Source organism: Danio rerio, chromosome 24, assembly GCF_052040795.2.
Source record: "Danio rerio strain M-AB ecotype USA chromosome 24, GRCz13ab, whole genome shotgun sequence".
Classification (NCBI taxonomy): Eukaryota; Metazoa; Chordata; class Actinopteri; order Cypriniformes; family Danionidae; genus Danio; species Danio rerio.
In genome coordinates this window covers 8,686,788-8,706,023 of record NC_141044.1, presented here as the reverse complement: position 1 = coordinate 8,706,023, position 19,236 = coordinate 8,686,788, and the positions used below count along the sequence as shown (strand labels likewise).

Here is a 19,236-nt window from a genome sequence, read left to right as displayed (position 1 = left end):
GTGATACCGCGGTTTGGTTCTGTTTTGCATGTGGTGTTAATTTAATTTATCATCCAGGAGTCATTCACTGAATATGCGTATGCACCAGGCTGCGTTGTTGCCAAACACATCTAATCATTAAATGCTGGATAACGACTGACAGAAGATGAGAGGAATGTAGAGAAGGACAGACGAGGGAGAAACAAGTGGAAAACAGAGCTGGGGTCATGGGCTCATGACATGTTCCACATGTCTGTCCGTTTGTCCGCTGCGAGCGTTTCTCTACAGGGCTGGTGACCACAGTAGCGGTCAGAGATCAGCTGCAAACTGACAGCACACACACACTCGCACGCCCCGCAGTCATTAGCGTCTCTCTCTCACTCTACCCCACGCACATTTCATTACCCCCAGCATTCTCACAAATACCACCCCCCCTCACTCCTACACACACAAATACACTCCGAAATCAGCACAAAACCTTGTACTGCCAAATGAGTCCCACCCGTCTATACAACAGCATGTGTTCTGTGGATTTTATTGCACCGCAAGCATGTGGAAAAACTCTTCATTACCAACACAGGTCCTGTTGTAAACGCTGAAGTGAATTGTGTTAGGTGGCTGGGTCTGTTGACGTAATTTACCAAAAAAAAAGCATCTGAAAATTAACCTGAAGTGTGTGTTAAATAATTGTTAATATGGTCAAATATGTAAATCTATCACATATCAGATCAAATCAAACTAAATCTCGAACACAGTGGAGTCAAGTTGAATCTTGAGGCAAATCAAACTAATTCTCAAGTCAAGTTAAATCTTAAACTGAGTTTAGATTGACATATTGAACTTAAAGGGCTCTATTTTGACGATCCATGCGCAAAGTGCTGCGCAGAGCGCAAAAGCAATTAGGACGTGTCGTAATCCATTTTTGTTAATTTACAGACGGAAAAATCCGCTTTGCACCGTGGCGCATGGTCTAATAGGGTTGAGCTCATTTTCTTAATGAGTTATTGGTGTGTTTTGAGAATAAACTAATAAGAGTCTCATCTCCCATTCCCTTTAAAGGGCCATGAAACCCCCTCGTTTCAGCAGGGTGTTTTCATCTCTCTTTGTTTCAAAGCGGAAGTACGAATTTGCTTGAAATAACGCAAAAACAACCAATTTACATTTTTTAGGGAAATATATGTGTCTTAATAGTGTTTTTAGCAGTGTGGGACACATATACACATATGTTTCATGACCCTTTAAGAGTCACCTGTGTTGCGCCATAGCGAATTTGCTATTTACATGATGGACTTTGTAAGTTGAAAAACTGAGCGTTTCACTAGTAAGAAAACAGTTGAGCATCTGCAGTGCCGAGAATGAAAGATAAGCCTTCTCATGATCTTTATTCGCTTTTACTCTCGTGGATAGGGAAATCTTGTAAGCACAGACATCAAATAGCTTATAAATAACTCATTTTGTTTGTTTAGCGCAGATATTTGTTTCAAAACTATTTCTAAATTAATTTCTAATTTCCGGCAAACAAATAAATAACAATAATAATGAAGCGTTATGGACCCATATGGTGTAAAACCTGACAGGTGGGCAAATCTAAGCTAGTTTTGTAACAAATATACATATGCATAAAATAAATAACACTGATAATAATGATAACATTATACAAAAGCAAATTGTTAGGAATAAATTGAAAAAGCCCACCGAGATGAAGAAAGCGTAAAGATATGGTTTTTATATTTATAGGCTAGAAAATAATATGTTTTGTAATATTTTAATCCTTTATATTTATATCATATAGGCTATATATCTTTATTATATCCTATATATATATATATATATATATATATATATATATATATATATATATATATATATATCCTTAATATATTAATTCTTTTTCATCTGCAAAGATATTTGCGTATTGCTGTACACCCTGTCTGTATAGCAATGTGTAAGCGAGGCACACAACTAACGTGCTCTGCGCTGGACAATAGACCAGCCTTGATCCGATCTATTTGAAGCTTCTATTTCAAAATAAGTTCAAAATAGCAATGCGCCAGCAATGCGCCTCAATACAGCTTCTTTTTTAGACCAGAACACCTATACACGCACATATAAGCGCAAATGTATTTGCTATTTAAACAGCGTGGAGCAAAACGTCAAAGCGACTCTTGCGCCAAGCTGAAACTAGCAAACAACTATTGTGTCGCGCCATGTGCCGCGTTGTGCCGGGTGTATGATAGGGCCCATTGTGATAGATTGACTATCAATCTAAAATATGATCTTACGGGCCTGATTTAATAGTAGCGCTTGCCAGAACTCTTTTTTTTGCCAAACTACTTTCAGGATTTACTAAAAACACATGGCAAAACATTTGTACAGAACAGCTCTAGCTCCAGTGATTCTGCAGCTGATCTTATTGCATTTGTATTGCATATATATATATATATATATAGAAGCATGTGATGGAGGTTTTATTTACATTTTATGGAGAGTACATAATAAGTCATACAAAGCAATTTATTTAGGTTTGCAGTAAACATTTTGCCCTTACTGTATGTTGTTGTTGGTGTTGGTAGATGTAAAAGTAGTTGTGGTGGTAGTAGTTGTAGTAGCAGTAGTATTACATATTATGTTTAACCCATCGCCTTTTCGTATTTTGTATCATTCGCCCTATTTAGGTGTCTATGTTTCATAAGTTCTTGGTCTGGTCTGTAACCTAAGTGCTTCTTGATGTTTGTTTATCTTCCATGTTGGATTCTTGAATATTCTTGATTAAAGACATGATAGAATATATTAGGATATTTCTTCTTTGTCTATCTAAACACATGAGGTACATCTATACGTCTATCTGAACACATCGATATGCGTGAAGAGGTGGCGAAAATGACGCAAATCTCAACTTCATTAGACATTGCGGCGTGTTAACCAATCAGGAGCTTTCTCTTGTAGGGGCATAATTATGACGTAGTGCCTGTTGTTGTTGTTGTTGTTGTTGGTGGGACGAAGGGGGGATTAGGGTTTAGTAATGTCATGTGTCTGCCCTGTCTTGTGCTCTTCTGTTTTTTAATGGCATAACTTATTGTAGACCCACACCTGTTTGTATTTTGTTAATAATTTGCTCCATGTATTCAAGTCCCTGCATTTCATTAGGTCTGATTGACATAAATAATTCAATGTAATTTAATACCACCTATGCCGCTAGAGGTTTTTCGGACACTAATACATGGTTTTATTGGTTGTTTTTATATTTATATGTAAAACAATATTAAAGGGTTCTTATTAAAAGCTTGAAAATGTTATAAAATTGTGACTCGAATGTGAAAAAAAGTAAATCGATTCACAGTAAATATGACTTTGTTATTGGATATTGTTCTTCTACTGATATAATCGTGTTACCTTGGCAGTTGTATAGTCTTTTTATTCAAAATGTGGTGTGAATTACCTTTTTTTACATTTATTTTATAAACTATGGACTATGGAACAGAATAGAATGCAACTACACTTAGCTTTTTCTTCTGAATTGATGGCTACATACCAGCCTATCATCATTGGTTCAATGGCTTTAATGTAAATGTTTGCTGTTTAGTAAAAATGAAACGGTCCTGATAATTTTATTTGAAAGACTTGCAACCTACATTTAATTTTGAGAAGTTTGATGCCGTTTTAATGTAAAGTGGAAGAGCCAGATTGGTGAGCGTGAACAGCAGACGTGGGCCGAATGGGTGCAAATATTATCAGGTAACAAAAAGATTAATGAGCCGGAGAGATTATAGAAGCTTAGTAAAATTTGTGACGTTGTGTATTCACTGCAGATCAGTCCAATGTCTTATACATTTCAGTTTATTTTGTACTAATGTTTGATTTGATTTTTGCTGCTTTATAACTTTCATTATGGCTGTATAATGGATACATTTTTGCATGTATGATTCCATGAAGAACATATACCACAGCTTGCTTTAGTTCAATTCCAATTGCGGCTTTAATATAGTATGTAGATTTATAATTCATTTTTATTTGATTATCTCGGACTTAATCAGTTTTCCATCATATCTCATTGTGGGCAGATTTTGGTTGGGAGCACACACAGTGGATCTAGTCTATCAGGGTTCGCTGTTGACTACCCTGGAGGAGGTTCTGGTGGTGCTGCTGGGCCCCCTGACCTTGAATGCAGCTACGCTACTGCTGCTCCTGATCAGATGGGGCTGTCAGCTAGTGTTTGGCTCACCGCCCTCTTTCCTGTCAAAGTTTATCATGGCTGCGGCAGCGTGGACAGTGCTGGACCCTCTGGCGGTCTTCGCTGTAGATGCCATCCTGGGGGTAAGTCACTTAAAATAACGTGGACACTTCTGCACTGTAAATAGAAGTTTCACATTATCTTACAAAGTCATTTTACAAGTGAAATTGAATGTTAGCATTTTGACCAGATAATCAGACTGTAGAGATTATTTATTATTTATTTCTTTTGTAAGTTTTTAAAGCGTTTAAATTTGAGTTATTTGGATATATAAAGAATAAAGATAAAAATTTACACACCAATAAAAAAATACTAGCTAAAATCCAGGGTCTATTTTAAATGTCCCCTCTTATGTTTTAATGTATGACACTGACAAATACTGAATGTACTGACACTGTAAATAGTCTGTAATGTTTTAAATCATGTCCATTTAAAATCCCAGATAACAGACTATGTCCAGCAGTATGCATTTGGTTGCATTTTTTATTATTGAATTTTGAAGTTTTATTGAATTTATTGATTATAATCCATCCCCCACCATCGTTGGTATCTACCAAGACTTTTATGCAAACAGATTGAAAAGAAATCCTCAAACAGATTGAAAATAAATCCCTTAAAACTGTGGTGAACGTGCAATACGAGAGTGGAGTGCACATCTGATTACTGAGGGCTCTAAATATTATTGACTGCATCTCTGCTGCATTTTCCTGAATTTTTGGTTTAAGTAGCTTAATTTGAAGTGTCCTTTTTAATATTTATTTTTTTTATTTTGCAGATTATATGTTTGTATATTTACTTTGGTTGTACAGTTTTGGTCTAAGTTAGATTCTACACCCACCAAACTATTAAAATAGCTTTTCCAGGAGGTTGTAAAACCTGTTCATAATACCATAAATTCCTCATTACTATAGGATATGTGCCTGAATAATTTATATTAGGTGTCATTAATCCTCTAATTAAAAAAAAAAAAAAAGTTTGATCTTAAGGAATTAAGCAATTTTTTAAATCTGGTGTTCTATACTAGAAAAATGTCATAGATGTGCTGTTGGAAAGGCCATAAAAATGACAGCGATATAAAGTTTGATGCTGCTTTAAAAAAAGTCTTAAAGGTCCCCTATAAAGAAAATCTGAATATACCATAGTCCAAGAATTCAGTACATGAAAACTGCCATAGCATGTGTCTTAGACCCTTGTTTCCTCATTCTCATGTAAATTCCGCAAATGTAAAAAGCTGGTGTATTAACCATAGCTCGTCAGAATGCAAAATGCAGGATATACAGATTAAAAATGTATTCAGCTTCACTCCAAAGAGGCATACGGTATGTTTATTTGTACCTTTTGCAGTTTTATTGAGTTCATTATAAAATTAGCTGAGTTTGTTTGTAATATGAGGTAATAAACACATGTAGACTATTGAGCATTGTGTTTAATGCACGTTTCAGCATCATGTCTTATCCCCTAGCTCTTACTGTGGTTTCCCTAGTGTGAATGAATAGCAATGTACATTTACATTTTAGTAATCCATCCACCTCACAGATGTGACACATCAATATACAGTACTGATTCTAAAGCATGGCTATTGCACAGGTGTGCCTTAGGTGGGCCGATTGAAAATAAATCCCTTTAAACTGTGGTGAATGTGCACTAGGAGAGTGCAGTGCACCTCTGATTACTTAGGGCTCTAAAGAATATTGTCTGAATTCAGAATTTGTAGTTAAAGTAGCTTAATTTGAAGTGTCCGTTTTTTTTTTCTCCTTTAGTTTGTTGATTATGTTTGTATATTTACTTTGGTTGGAAAATGTGTGTTTTTTTCTCTTTTGTTTCAGCGTTTGTTCTACAGTTCAGATGAACCATTAGCGGATGCTGCCAAGCTCTACTGGCATTTTTTTCGGACAGAGCAGTCGGGCACTGCAGGCATCATCATAACATTATTCCTCTACGCCGTCCACTGTATCCTGTCCTTCACCTTTCTTTATGTATACTTCCTCAGGTACGACACCTTAAAAACAATAATTCAAACCCAAAATCAAACTTTGTTGTTCCAGTGGCAAAAAATGCCTTACTTTATTTGTAAAATGCTCTCATGCCACTACAAATAGTTTTGTACGTCATTACACATTACACATGATGTTATCATTTTACATAAACACTGACTTTTGCAGATCCCTGCTTCTCGAAACATCCCCGTCCTATCATTTCCTTTTAATGAGCCCCTATTATGTATTATAAAAGGTCATACTTGGGTTTTGGGGGTCTCCAACAACAGGCTTATATGCATGCAATGTCAAAAAACACTTGCATTGTCTTATAATTTGCATTTATTTTTACCTAAATTTCCCAAAGTCTCCAATATGATTTGTTCAGCGATTCATTTAGTTCTCAAACTCCTCATTTGCATGAGGCTAATCTGCTGTGATTGGTCCGATGACCCAGTCGGTTGTGATTGGTCAACTGGGCTCAGCGCGAGACGGCTATGGAGTAGCAGAGAGTGTGTGAAAACCCAATGCAGGAATATAATCAAGCAATGCAGAAAAACACCAGCATATACTGTACTCTACTCTTAACGCTAACCGCAAGTAATAACAATGACACGCCTTTATTAATCCAGTAGACCAGTATTAATCCACACAATGGCAAAAGTTGAATTATTTGAATATTTATACTGTGCGTGTGTAGGAATAGCTGATGGTGGCCATAGCAAAGACAAATGGCAGAGGATCGCGAGTTCAGAAATGCATTTAAATTGCTAAAGGAGCATGCGTTGTCTTTTCAACTTGGTTTTGGATGCAATATGTGAATAGCCCCATACAGATTTAACCTAAGAGAAAACCCATAATAGAGGCTCTTTAAAAGCATTTCATAAAATTCTTCAGTAAAAAAAATATCTAAGATCAAGGTTAAACCAACCACAATAGCTGTGTTCTCACAACTAAATCTATACCTGACTACAGGATTGTGTACATTGTAGTTCTGGAAATAAACATTGATGAATCACTACTAGGACTGGGATCCTGGATGAGCCCAAATTTATGTTAACTAAGACAGAACACAAACATTTATGATGCAAAATAATAATAATAACATTTTAGTGAGAATGGTACAAGCTCTGATCTGTAATAGATAAGTAATTACAAGCCACGTGGAGTGATTACAACTTACAACACGCATTTAAACACAAATTTTGCAGACTACACAAGGCAACAATTTAAATTACACTTACATGTTATGATCCGGAGGAAGAAGAAACTGGTCCAGAACTGTAACCGTTAACAACAAAGTCCCTGTCAAAGTCTGTCAAAGTCCCATCTATACGGTAATAGTCTCTGCTCCTCCTTTCTTTGATAGCAAACGTCCGGCAAATCTTGCGTTGCAGCGTAGGTTATTGTATCAAAAATCATAAAATGAAAGAAACAAGCACAGCGCTAAGTTAGCTATACTGTAATATTGTCGTAAAAATGAACTTTAAGGGAAAGGCGTGTTCATATTTAAAAGGTCTGGTACTACATATTTGGTGATGTGACGACATCGCAGCTTCAGGAAAAAGATCTGAATTCAACACGATTCATTTATTCAACTCTGAGTCGACTATTTTGTTAAGGAATCAATAAATTTAGTGCTGTATGACACACTGCATGGATGGTCATTTTCAAAAACCTATAAGAGATGCTCTTTAAAAGCATTTTATAAAATTCTTTATAAAAAAAATCTAAGATTAAAGTTAAACCAACTACAATAGCTGTGTTCACACAACTAAATCTAAACCTGACTACAGGATTGTGGACATTATAAATAAACATTATTGAATCACTTGTAGGACTGGGATCCTAGATGAGCCTGTACATGTTATGATCCAGAGGAAGAAGAAACTGGTCCAGAACAGTAACCGTTAAAGACTGTCCCTGTCAAAGTCTGACAAAGTCCAGTACATACAGTAATAAGACTCTGTTGCAGTGCTGCTCCTACCTTTAATAGCAAACGGACGGCAAATCTTGCATTGCAGTATAGGTTATTCTATCAAAAATCATACAAATGACAGGAACAAACACAGCGCTAGGTTGGCTCTTGTGAAAATGAACTTTAAGGGGAAGGCGTTTCACATTTACCAGATCTGGTACTAAATATTTGGTGATGTGTCAAAATCAATGCATCAGGCAAAAGATCTGAATTCAACACGATTCATTTATTCAACTCTGAGTCAACTATTTTGTTAAAGAATCAATAGTTTTAAACATGGTGCACTTTTAGATTTAAAGGGCCGCGAAACCTGACAGTTTCACCTCTAGTTTGGAAAAGTCAGAAAAGTGGGCGTGTCCAGCTATGTTTAGGGGGGAGTGTCGGAGGAGGTAAAGTGCATAAAAATTTGCATAAAAAAGGGGAGTTTCGATTTGGGCACACGTTGATTTTCACAGAGGCAAAACAAACACACAGACGCAGGGGAGAAAAACAGTGACTGTGTTTACGTGGACATCAGTAATCGAATCATTTGACAAATTATGAAATGGTGGACTATAAATGCAGTTTGGCAATTTCATTCATGCCCCTCATGACATACGGGAGGTTGTGGTGTTTTCATGTTTACACTCGGAGAGCAGCATTATAATATTGTAGTGATATTAATGTACTGTAAACTTTAGTAACTTATAAATTATTTGACTAAGGTCCGTCTTTAAACACTGAAAGAGTACTGCTGACCATACCAACTAACTTTGCCATCTGAGTAAATAAACAAAGAGCACTGATCGCTTATCTACCAAATCTGCAGAGACAGGACAATCAACACCAACTATAGTCGTGTCTTTATTAAAAGGAGACGAGAGGCAATTCCGGATTTTACCATTTCCAGATGAGAAAAGCTCTCGGGTAAACAATGTCCCTTAGATGCATATTTTTGTCTAGCGTGCACTGTAATCCACATATGAGTCCCGCTGCCCTCTCAAATCTGGAAAATGAAAACAAAACCTTCGATGCAGCAAATAATAAAAGCAACACTGACGACACGTATCTCCAAACAATTCTTCTTCCACTTGTTTTGGCAGCAATGTGGTGTCTCTCTCTGCCGCCTGAACACTGTACAGGTAAAAACAGTCTTCCAAGCTATCATGCATATTAATGAGATTGCACCTCATACAATAGAACATGCTAATTGGTTTGAGCCAAGTCTTTGTCATGAATGAATGCAGCACACTGAGAGACGTCAGGACTCCCAGGTACAGACGTCCAGTCTACATGTTGGAATACATGCAAGGATCTCATCGATGTGACGCAGCTTCAAAAATTAGTTTCAAACCGGAAGAACGAATTTGCTCGAAATAATGCAAAAACAACCAATTTTGACTTTTTTTGTGAAATATATGTGTCCTAATAGTGTTTTTAGCAGCGTGGGACACATATATGACTGTCAACAGCTCAAAAATGTGTTTTGGTGTTTCTGACCCTTTAAACCTCAGCTGGATGTTTTCATTCTTTTAGTGCTGTATGACGCACTGCATGTATGGTCATTTTCAAAAACCCATAATAGAGGCTCTTTAAAAGCATTTCATAAAAATTCTTCAGTAAAAAAATCTAAGATTTAGGTTAAATTACCTAAAAAGGTGTGTACACACAACTAACTCTAAACCTCACTATGGGATTGTGGACATTGTAGTTCTGGAAATAAACAATGATGAATCGCTTGTAGGACTGGGATCCAGGATGAGCCCGGAATGATGTTTAATGAGATAGAACACACGCATTTAAAATGCAAAGTAAGTGGTTTAATGATAATAACATTTGAGTGAGAATGGCAAATACGAATGCCTGATGATATGAGCACAATGAGTGGTTGCAAAGATATCCTCTATTCACCTCATTCATTTTATAAGAGGAACTCATCTGACCTTGACTAGGCATTTTTCATTTTCCATTTTTAATTGTACAAGAGGGAGAGAGAAATCACAAGGCTGCTAGCAGGGCAGCCAAGCAAGTGAGGAGAGGATATATTACATTACATTGCATTGCATTTAATCATTTGGCAGACATTTTTATCCTAAGCACTTTACAAATGAGAACAATAGGAGTAATCAACAAATAAATAAATAAAAAGCAGCGAAACAGAAGATATTGTGTTGAACGTGGAGAAGATGGATGGAAGAAGGATGACATTTTGTTTTGGCTCATGCAGTGTTCTGCATCCAATCAAAAGAACAATTTCTCTTTCTCCGGATCGGAATATTGCACTAAGAAACAAAATGCAGTTTTCTGTTTTGAGTTTGTGTGTGACCTTCCTGGTGGACGTGTCAAAAGTGTCACAACACTGCAGTCCACACAATTCAGAATCTGAGATTATGGCCGTGTATTTTTGGACAGGGAACCCCTGAGGGACATCCAGCCAATGAAGTCCTGTCCACCAGCACATAAGCATCATAAACAGGCCCTATCAAGATCTTTCTGCTCATTACTGTCATCTGACAGCCAAGTGTTGATGTAATGCAATATGATTTAATACTCTCATGAAATTAAGGAATGAATAATCAGAGAAATGACATGAAGATAAGATCAAATCACCTTCACGGGGTTAATATGCAGACATAATGAACATTTGGATCTCTGATTATATTGCCAGGCAGCAACTTGTGATGCGTTTTAGATGTCCTGTAAGGATAGCACACAATAAAATGGGAATTTTTTAAAATTCCTACTAATGGGTTATACTATAATGCACTTTAACAATAACTTAAAAACTATTTTTAAAGGGTCACAAAACACCAAAGCACATTTTTTGAGATGTGAACAGTCATATATGTGTCCCACACTGCTAAAAACAGTATTAGGACTAGGGTTGGGCATCTAAGCTATAATGCCGATCCGATACGCATCTCGATACAAAGAATATGATCCGATATATTAGCGATACATTTGTGACATATTGCGATGCAACACGATACGATTCACACCCATATCACGATACGATGCGATATTTCAGCACTAACTATCTAGATCAAGTTTATGAGATGATGTGAAAGAGGATGCTGTGCCATTGAATGAGTTTGATTATTTATAAACCAAGCAAAACCAAGACTTTTTTTTACAAACTGGCTCTTCTCTCAGAGCCAGAGTGTCAGTTTACAGTAGAGGGCCATTTTAGAACATATAGCACATATTATTTAAGTATTTTCAAGATAAACAGAATGTATAAGTGCAATATATATTAAATATATATATATATATATATATATATATATATATATATATATATATATATATATATATATATATATATATATACATATATATATATATGTATATATATATATATATATATATATATATATATATATATATATATATATATATATATATATATATATATATATATATATATATATATATATATATATATTTGCACTCTTTCAACATAAAGGTTTACCATTGCACAACAAGAATTGTGATTTAACTTTTCAACTATGAAAACAAGTTTTACAAAGATATTTTGCCACTGATTATTCAAAACTTAAGGTTGTGAACTAGCAGTGTTATGCTGCTTTGAAACATCACTGTCACTGTAAACAACAGGCTAATAAAAATATAACAAACCAGCAATCTTCTTGCTGTGAGGTGGTCAAACTACCCACTGTGCCACCGTGACAGCCATTATTTTTATCATTATTATTATTAATATTATTATTATTATTATAATTAAATAAAATATAACAGGAGGAGGTGTTTAAAACCTTCGTTCTCCGTGACACTAGGCTGAATATCTTTGCAGATGAACAATGCAATAGCATTCGTTATTGGCGTAGAGCGCACAAAACTGTTGCGCACGGAAAAAAAAACTTGCAATGCTTTTTTCACCACTTTTGGAGCTGGTTGAAGCAGTGCGAAAGCCGGGGATGCAGGAACACTGGAAGATGCTTCCACAACAACACCGTGGCGCCGCTTCAAGTGAGATTTCAGATTAGTCATACTGCCCGCGTATTTTATAGATGCGCGGCACATTTTGCAAATTGCATCTGTCCTGTCAAGCGGTCCATCCTTAAATCCATAATGTTGCCATACTTTAGATTTAAAACTCAGTGGGGAATAAAATGTTTGTTTTGCTTCTCGCGCTTTCTGAGGGCGCACCACTAGCTTCATCCGCACACCTGATACACTGAGTTGTAGTGAAAGTGTACACATTCGCAAATCCGTTGCTAAGGCTTACTTTATGTAGGTCGATTAAATTATGCGCCAAAAACAGGTTGACAACACTTGTTAATAAATAAAAAATACATTCTATATTAAAAATATAAGCTGTATCTCGGAGAAATCGATGCATCTCGCAAAAACCGATGCATCTCGATTTGCTTCCAAAATTTCATTCATCCTCTGCTGCTCAACCGATGCACTCGCATCGTGCACGCGCATGACCGCGTATCGATACATATCGATGAATCTTCCCATCCCTAATTAGGACACATATATTTCACAAAAAAAATTGAAAATTGGTTGTTTCTGCGTTATTTCGAGCAAATTTGTTCTTCCGCTTTGAAACTAATTTTTAAAGCTACGTCATGGCGATTAGGTCCTTGCGTGTATTCTAGCATGTAGACTGGCTGTCTGTACTGGCAAGTACAATGTGATGAGTTTAAATGTGCAACATTAATTCATGAGAAAGACTTGCTTCAAACCAATCAGCGCGCTCTATTGTGTATGATGTGCAACTTCATTAAAATGCATGATAGCTTTCGAAGACTGTTATTTACCTGTTACAGTGTTCAGACGACAGAGAGATGCTATGTTGTGTTGACAAAACAAGTGAAAGAAGAATTGTTTGGAGACGCAGGTCGTCAGTGTTGCGTTTATAAATGTGTCGCTCGTCTCCTTTTAAAAATGACCCGGTTTCTGTTCGTGTTGATTGCCCTGTCTCTACAGATTCGCTAAGTGCGTGATCAGTGGTCTTTATTTGTTTATTCAGAGGCAAAGTTAGTTAGTATCGTCAGCAGTATTCTTTCAGTTTTTAAAGACATGCCTTAGTCAAAATAATTTAGTTACTAAGTTTACAGTAATTTAATATCACTACAATATTATGGATCTTAACATCTGCTGTTAATGCTGCTCTCTAAATGTAAACATGTAAACACTGCAATCAAACTACTACTGTCGTGTAGGATTTTTGCTGCATTTTGTGACAGGATAGTCTATACACACACGGCTATCTGACGCTACCTACTGAGTGCATCTAAGTTACTGAGAAAAGCTGAGTTTTTTTTTTTTATTAATAATAATAATAATAATAATAATAATAATAATTCCTTACATTTATATAGCGCTTTTCTGGGCACTCAAAGCGCTTTTCACAATGGGAGGGATCTCCTCATCCACCACCAGTGTGCAGCATCCACCTGGATGACGCGACGGCAGCCATTTTGCGCCAGACCGCACACCACACACCAGCTGATTGGTGGAGAGGAGATAGAGATGAAGCCAATTGAATATGAGGATGTTTAGGAAGCCATGATGTACAGAGGCCAGTGGGCAGATTTGGCCAGGATGCCGGGGTTAAACCCCTACTCTTTTTCGTAGGACATCCTGGGATTTTTAACGACCACAGAGAGTCGGGACCTCGGTTTAACGTCTCATCCGAAAGACGGCGCTCACTGAGCAGTATAGCGTCCTTGTCACTATACTGGGGCATTAGGACCCACACAGACCGCAGGTTGGGCGCCCCCTGCTGGCCTCACTAACACCACTTCCGGCAGCAACCTGTCTCCCATTCGCTTTGCAGTATCAAACTTTCCATTAAAACTACACTCTTCCAGCAGTTTCTCACAATCAATATCTCGTTTGTGATAAAGATTATGCATGAAATGTTCCCGAATGAAAGTGAAAGTGCCAAACTGCAGTCCACAAATTAATCATTGGCAAATAACTCGATTACTGATGTCCATTTAAATGCAGTCTGTCTTTCTCTCCTCTGTGTTTGTTTTGCCTCTGTAAAATTCAGCATGTGCCATGCACGGAAACTCCCATTTTTATGCAAATGCTTCCCTCTTTCACTTCCCCGACACTCCCACCTAAACAGAGCTGGACTCACCCACATCCTGACCTTTTTCAAACTAGTGTTGTGAGAACACCCCGCTGAGAAAGGGGGGGTTTCGTGGCCCTTTAAGCTAAGAAATATATACAGTACAGTTGAAGTCTTAGTTATTAGCCCCTCATATATATTTCCCCCCAATTTCTGGAAGATTTTTTAAACAAATTAATAAACAAAATAGCATTAATAACGCATTTCTAATATCTGATTTTTTTTCTTTGCCATGATGACAGTAAATAATAATTTACTAGATTTTTTTTAAGAAACTGGTATTTTGTTTAAAGTAAATTTAAATCTAAAGCAATTTAAAGGCTTAACTAGATTAGTTAGGTTAATTAGGCACGTTAGGATAATTGTACAAAAATGGTTTGTTCTGTGGACAATCAAAAAACTGCTTATGGTGACTAATAATATTGACCTCAAAATGTTTTTGTATTATTATTATTATTATTATTATTATTAAAAACTGCTCAAATTCTAGCTAAAATAAAACAAAAAAGGTCAAAATAAAGCAAATATTATGAAAGATTATTTGATCTGTTAAACATTATTTGGGAAATATTTGAAAAAATAAAGGTTTATAGATATACAGATCATATATGTAGTTTTATTGTACTTTTGAGTAGTGTTTTCTCAATCTTTCATGTTGAATACCAACATTAAGCTAACATAGATATTAGCACTTCCTGCTAACACACGACTTCATTATATGCTATTAGAAAATAAAAGTTAAAATGAAAGGAAATTAGTATGTGAAAAGCATACCATGTTCATAAATTTGTGACCAATGTGATGCTAAAAGACAATATATACAGAATCTTAGTGGACAGATGTTTGCTCAGTGGTGAATTATTTCATGTTGTTAGTGTTACTAAATATGGCTCTAAAACCTTCCTCTAATTATGCCTTTGGTCTAACCCTAATTTAGGAAACATCTTACTACGCCTAGCTTTACTTTTGAAATCTTTTCAATCTTTCATTTTGAATACTAACAGTAAGCTAACATAAATATTAGCATACATACTCTATAAACTGTTCATGGATCACTTTTAAGGTTTGAGAATGTAGGTCTATAAAGTCACACACTGTAGCTTTAAGGACTTAAAATAAAACAAAGGGCCCAAAAACTATTGCAGCCTAATTTTTATTTTACAATTCTGTGTTGAATGGTCAAAGAGAAAGTGCTTTCATCTTACTTCTCAATGGCTGGGTTTATGGTCCACATGGATGGGACAACATTTAGTGTCAGCCATATAGAAGGGTAATGTCTCATGCCCGTGTAAGACTCTGGCGTGTATAACATGGGTTAATGCGGAAGAGTTGCTGTGCTGTGTGAATGTAGGCCAGCAGTCTGATTGTAGGCTTGCACATTTTTATGGGTTATCTGCTTCTATTCACTGTGTGGAGAGAAGCACTGACACAGTGCCTGACCTATTTCTAAAATAAGGCCTTAGGCTATACGTATAGGTAGAATGAACTTTTATCTGTTTTTAATTACATTTTAGCAAGCCACGATTCACACATGAAAAGGCATGCTTTGCATTTTATCATCGTGTTGGTCTGAAAATATATAAACAAATCAGATATTTGATGTGGGACTATTATGAACATTTTATTCGGAAATAGCTTTGTTGTGCGTTCTGTGGAAGTTCTGTGGAAATCACAATATACTGCTAGTCATTCTCGTCTACACACCCTGTTGGCCTATCTGTAAACCCTGCTTCTGTTTTCCATATTGTTCTACATGCAACTGGAATATAAATTAAGACTTTATAAAATGATAAATGCAGGACATTGTATCTGAGCAGTTACAAGTTTACAGATAACCCAAGTATCTAGATTTCGGCAGGGTGACCCAGAACAGCAGATGCAATTTTGTGGGACAGTGCGGGACATGTGGGAGAGAGATGCATCTGCTATTTTTAAACTATTCAAATTTTGATTTGCATAGCATGCTTGAAATAGCCAGTAATGGTGTTATTGGTAACTGGTACTAATCTTTCTTAAGTTTGAGTGAGAACTTACCCTATGGAAGTTATTCAGTCTACTAAACATAATGAAACAAATACACTCACTGGCCACTTTATTATACATACATACATACATACATACATACATACATACATACATACATACATACATACATACATACATACATACATATATATATATATACAACAGTTCTGTCTGGTTCTCAAATCTGATTGGCTGATAGCCGAGCGATATTCTGCAATATCAGAACTCCTACAGCCTCTTTACCCTTTGTGTATTACTCCGCCCATATACAGCCAGCAAAAAGCAGACACTACAGATTTAAAGTTTAAAAGATGCACGCTGAACTGTCAGCTTATGATTTGAATCCGGAAGAAAGTAGTTCCTCATAAAAAAGGGTTTTTGAGACTCTCCATGTTTGATTTAGTTTTTATATACACAATTATGCCGTCAAACTGTTGTATAAACGCAATATCACACTTGTAGCAGTGCGATATGGCTGTATATTGGCACTGGTGGGGGCACTAAGGTAATCGGCCTGTGGCTTTGTGCCAACGCACGCCTCCCACCAGTGCCGATATAGAGCCATATGGCACTGCTATTCGTGTGATATTGCTCATATATATATATATATATATATATATTTTTTTTTTTATTCTTTTTTAAATATTTCCCAAATGGTATTTAAAAGAGCAAGGAAATTTTCACAGTATGTCTGATAATATTTTTTCTTCTTGTTTTATTTCGACTAGAATAAAAGCAGTTTTGAATTTTTTAAAAACTATTTTTGGGACAAAATTATTAGCCCCTTTAAGCTATTTTTTTTTCGATAGTCTACAGAACAAACCATTGTTATAAAATAACTTGCTTAATTACCCTAACCTGACTGATTAACCTAGTTAAACCTTTAAATGTCACTTTAATCTGTATAGAAGTGTCTTGAAAAATATCAAGTAAAATATTATTTACTGTCAGCATGGCAAAGATAAAATAAATCAGTTATTAGAAATAGGTTTTTAAACTATTATGCTTAGAAATGTGTTAAAAAAATCTTCACTCCATTAAACAGAAATTGGGGAAAAAATAAACAGGGGTGCTAATAATTCAGGGGGGCTTATAATTCTGACTTCAACTGTATATATACATATATACATATACATATATACATATACATATATACATATATATATATATATATATATATATATATATATATATATATATATATATATATATATATATATATATATATATATACATACATATTTTTTTTCTATAGTATATTTAGTATTTTTATTTAACATGTACTTCTCGAGGTTTGGTCACGAGGAATCCTGCTTCAGAAATAACTCTTCTCCCTCAGTCATCTTTCCATCAAGCAAGTTTCACCAGAGGTGGCAGTAACACACCAAAAAGTTTGTTGTCGAACACCATAAAACAACAAGAAGAAGAAGAAATCTTCATTCATGCCATCATATGGATTTACCTTCATCGTCCAGACTCGGGCCTCACAGCAGTGTGAATGTCGGTGTCGTCACTTATTGATCCGGAGTCGGTAAATGTAGCTTGTGTGGACGCTACTGCACTACTTGATTAATAAAATAGCTTCGTTGCTGAAAAGCTATTTGATTTGGAAAGTAGCGACGCTACCACAACGCTACTGAGAAGTGTAGTTAAGCTAGTAGCGTCAATACTTGTAGCGACACTACTGCCCAACACTGGCACTAACCATGATGACATGGTCATGCCACAAGATCTCGTCACACCCCTCAATTCTATAATAGAATATGTGTGCCTAGGAAATTCTGTTCATGTAATCATACATTAATTCATTATCTTGATATATTTGTACAAGTTTAGATCATGAGTATATGCCATGGCATTTGCAATCACACCTCTTTCCCCTGGTAGAATGATGAATTGTTACATTTGACAAAGCTCCACAACGCTTCATCCTTTATTCTTTGCATGGTAGATCTTTCAATTTCTGGCTCACTCATTACCCTATGAGTGAAAAGAATCTCTTTTCCACAGGAGAGGGTCAAGGCATTTTGAAGAGAAGCCAAGCTGTGTTTTCACGGCTGTTGGTTGATTTATTCACTCAGTATGAGAGATGTCTGAGAAGCTTTCACCTCAAGACTCAATATCAATAAGCACTCTGTAGTGGTCATATGACTCAAGGCTTTCTCACCAGACAGAAATTCAAATACCTTTACATGTTCACCTTCTTTGAAGAACATTAGAATCAAGGTAGGAACTGAAATGGCAACCTTCCCACAAAAACATGAACAGACCAGCCTCCTACACTACTTTTAGATTTTAGAATCCAGTATTCTCCCCAAGACACTCACAGCACCTTCTCTGTGATGAGTGAGTGAGAAGACGCTATCTGATATACTTCAGAGGTTTTAGACCCACTAGAGGTGCAAGACTTTTACTTAAGCTGAATGTAGGGGAGAAGAAAATACTAGAATTAGTTAACAGAGGTGTCAAACCTTTTCAGTTATGTGATCGTAGACTAGAGTCGCTTCTGTTCTGCCAGTTGACATTGACGGGTCGGGTCTGCTTTTCTGCCGAGCTGAAGCTCATCACAATTTCACTGTGTTGGAAAGGTCAGGTGAGCTGTTCGTCAGACGTTAACAGCCTTGACAACAAAATGACCAGGATGTGACAAGGTGGCATAAAACCTGTTTGAGTTCTTAACTTCTCTCCTGCAAGTTTGGAACAAACCAATAAATTGCTTTTTTAATCATCGTTTTTATTAGTTTAATGTCCTAGTTTCATTTCTACGCCTCAACAGCGGATTCCAATATTTTAGCAAGTGTGAAGAATATGTTAATAATTAAGATTAAATTTACTTATTGGCTTTTTAATTATATGTTCAATAAACTAAATAAAATGAGATATATGTTTGGATGGATGGATGGATGGATGGATGGATGGATGGATGGATGGATGGATGGATGGATAGATAGATAGA

At 36.1% G+C, this 19,236-nt stretch overlaps 1 protein-coding gene across 11 annotated transcripts in view; it reads left to right on the top strand.

Moving 5' to 3' along the window:
- Positions 1-19,236, top strand: part of ofcc1 (orofacial cleft 1 candidate 1) — a 202,358-nt gene that overhangs the window by 121,998 nt on the left and 61,124 nt on the right. For all 11 annotated transcript variants that reach the window (XR_015524744.1, XR_015524745.1, XR_015524746.1 and 8 more), the window contains 2 exons: positions 4,041-4,293; positions 6,037-6,200. Coding sequence is in view for 7 of the 11 variants with exons in the window: in XM_087309188.1 (XP_087165314.1) it covers positions 4,041-4,293; positions 6,037-6,200 (417 nt within the window). In the remaining 4 variants the exon portion in view is untranslated. The remainder of the gene's footprint in view (positions 1-4,040; positions 4,294-6,036; positions 6,201-19,236) is intronic.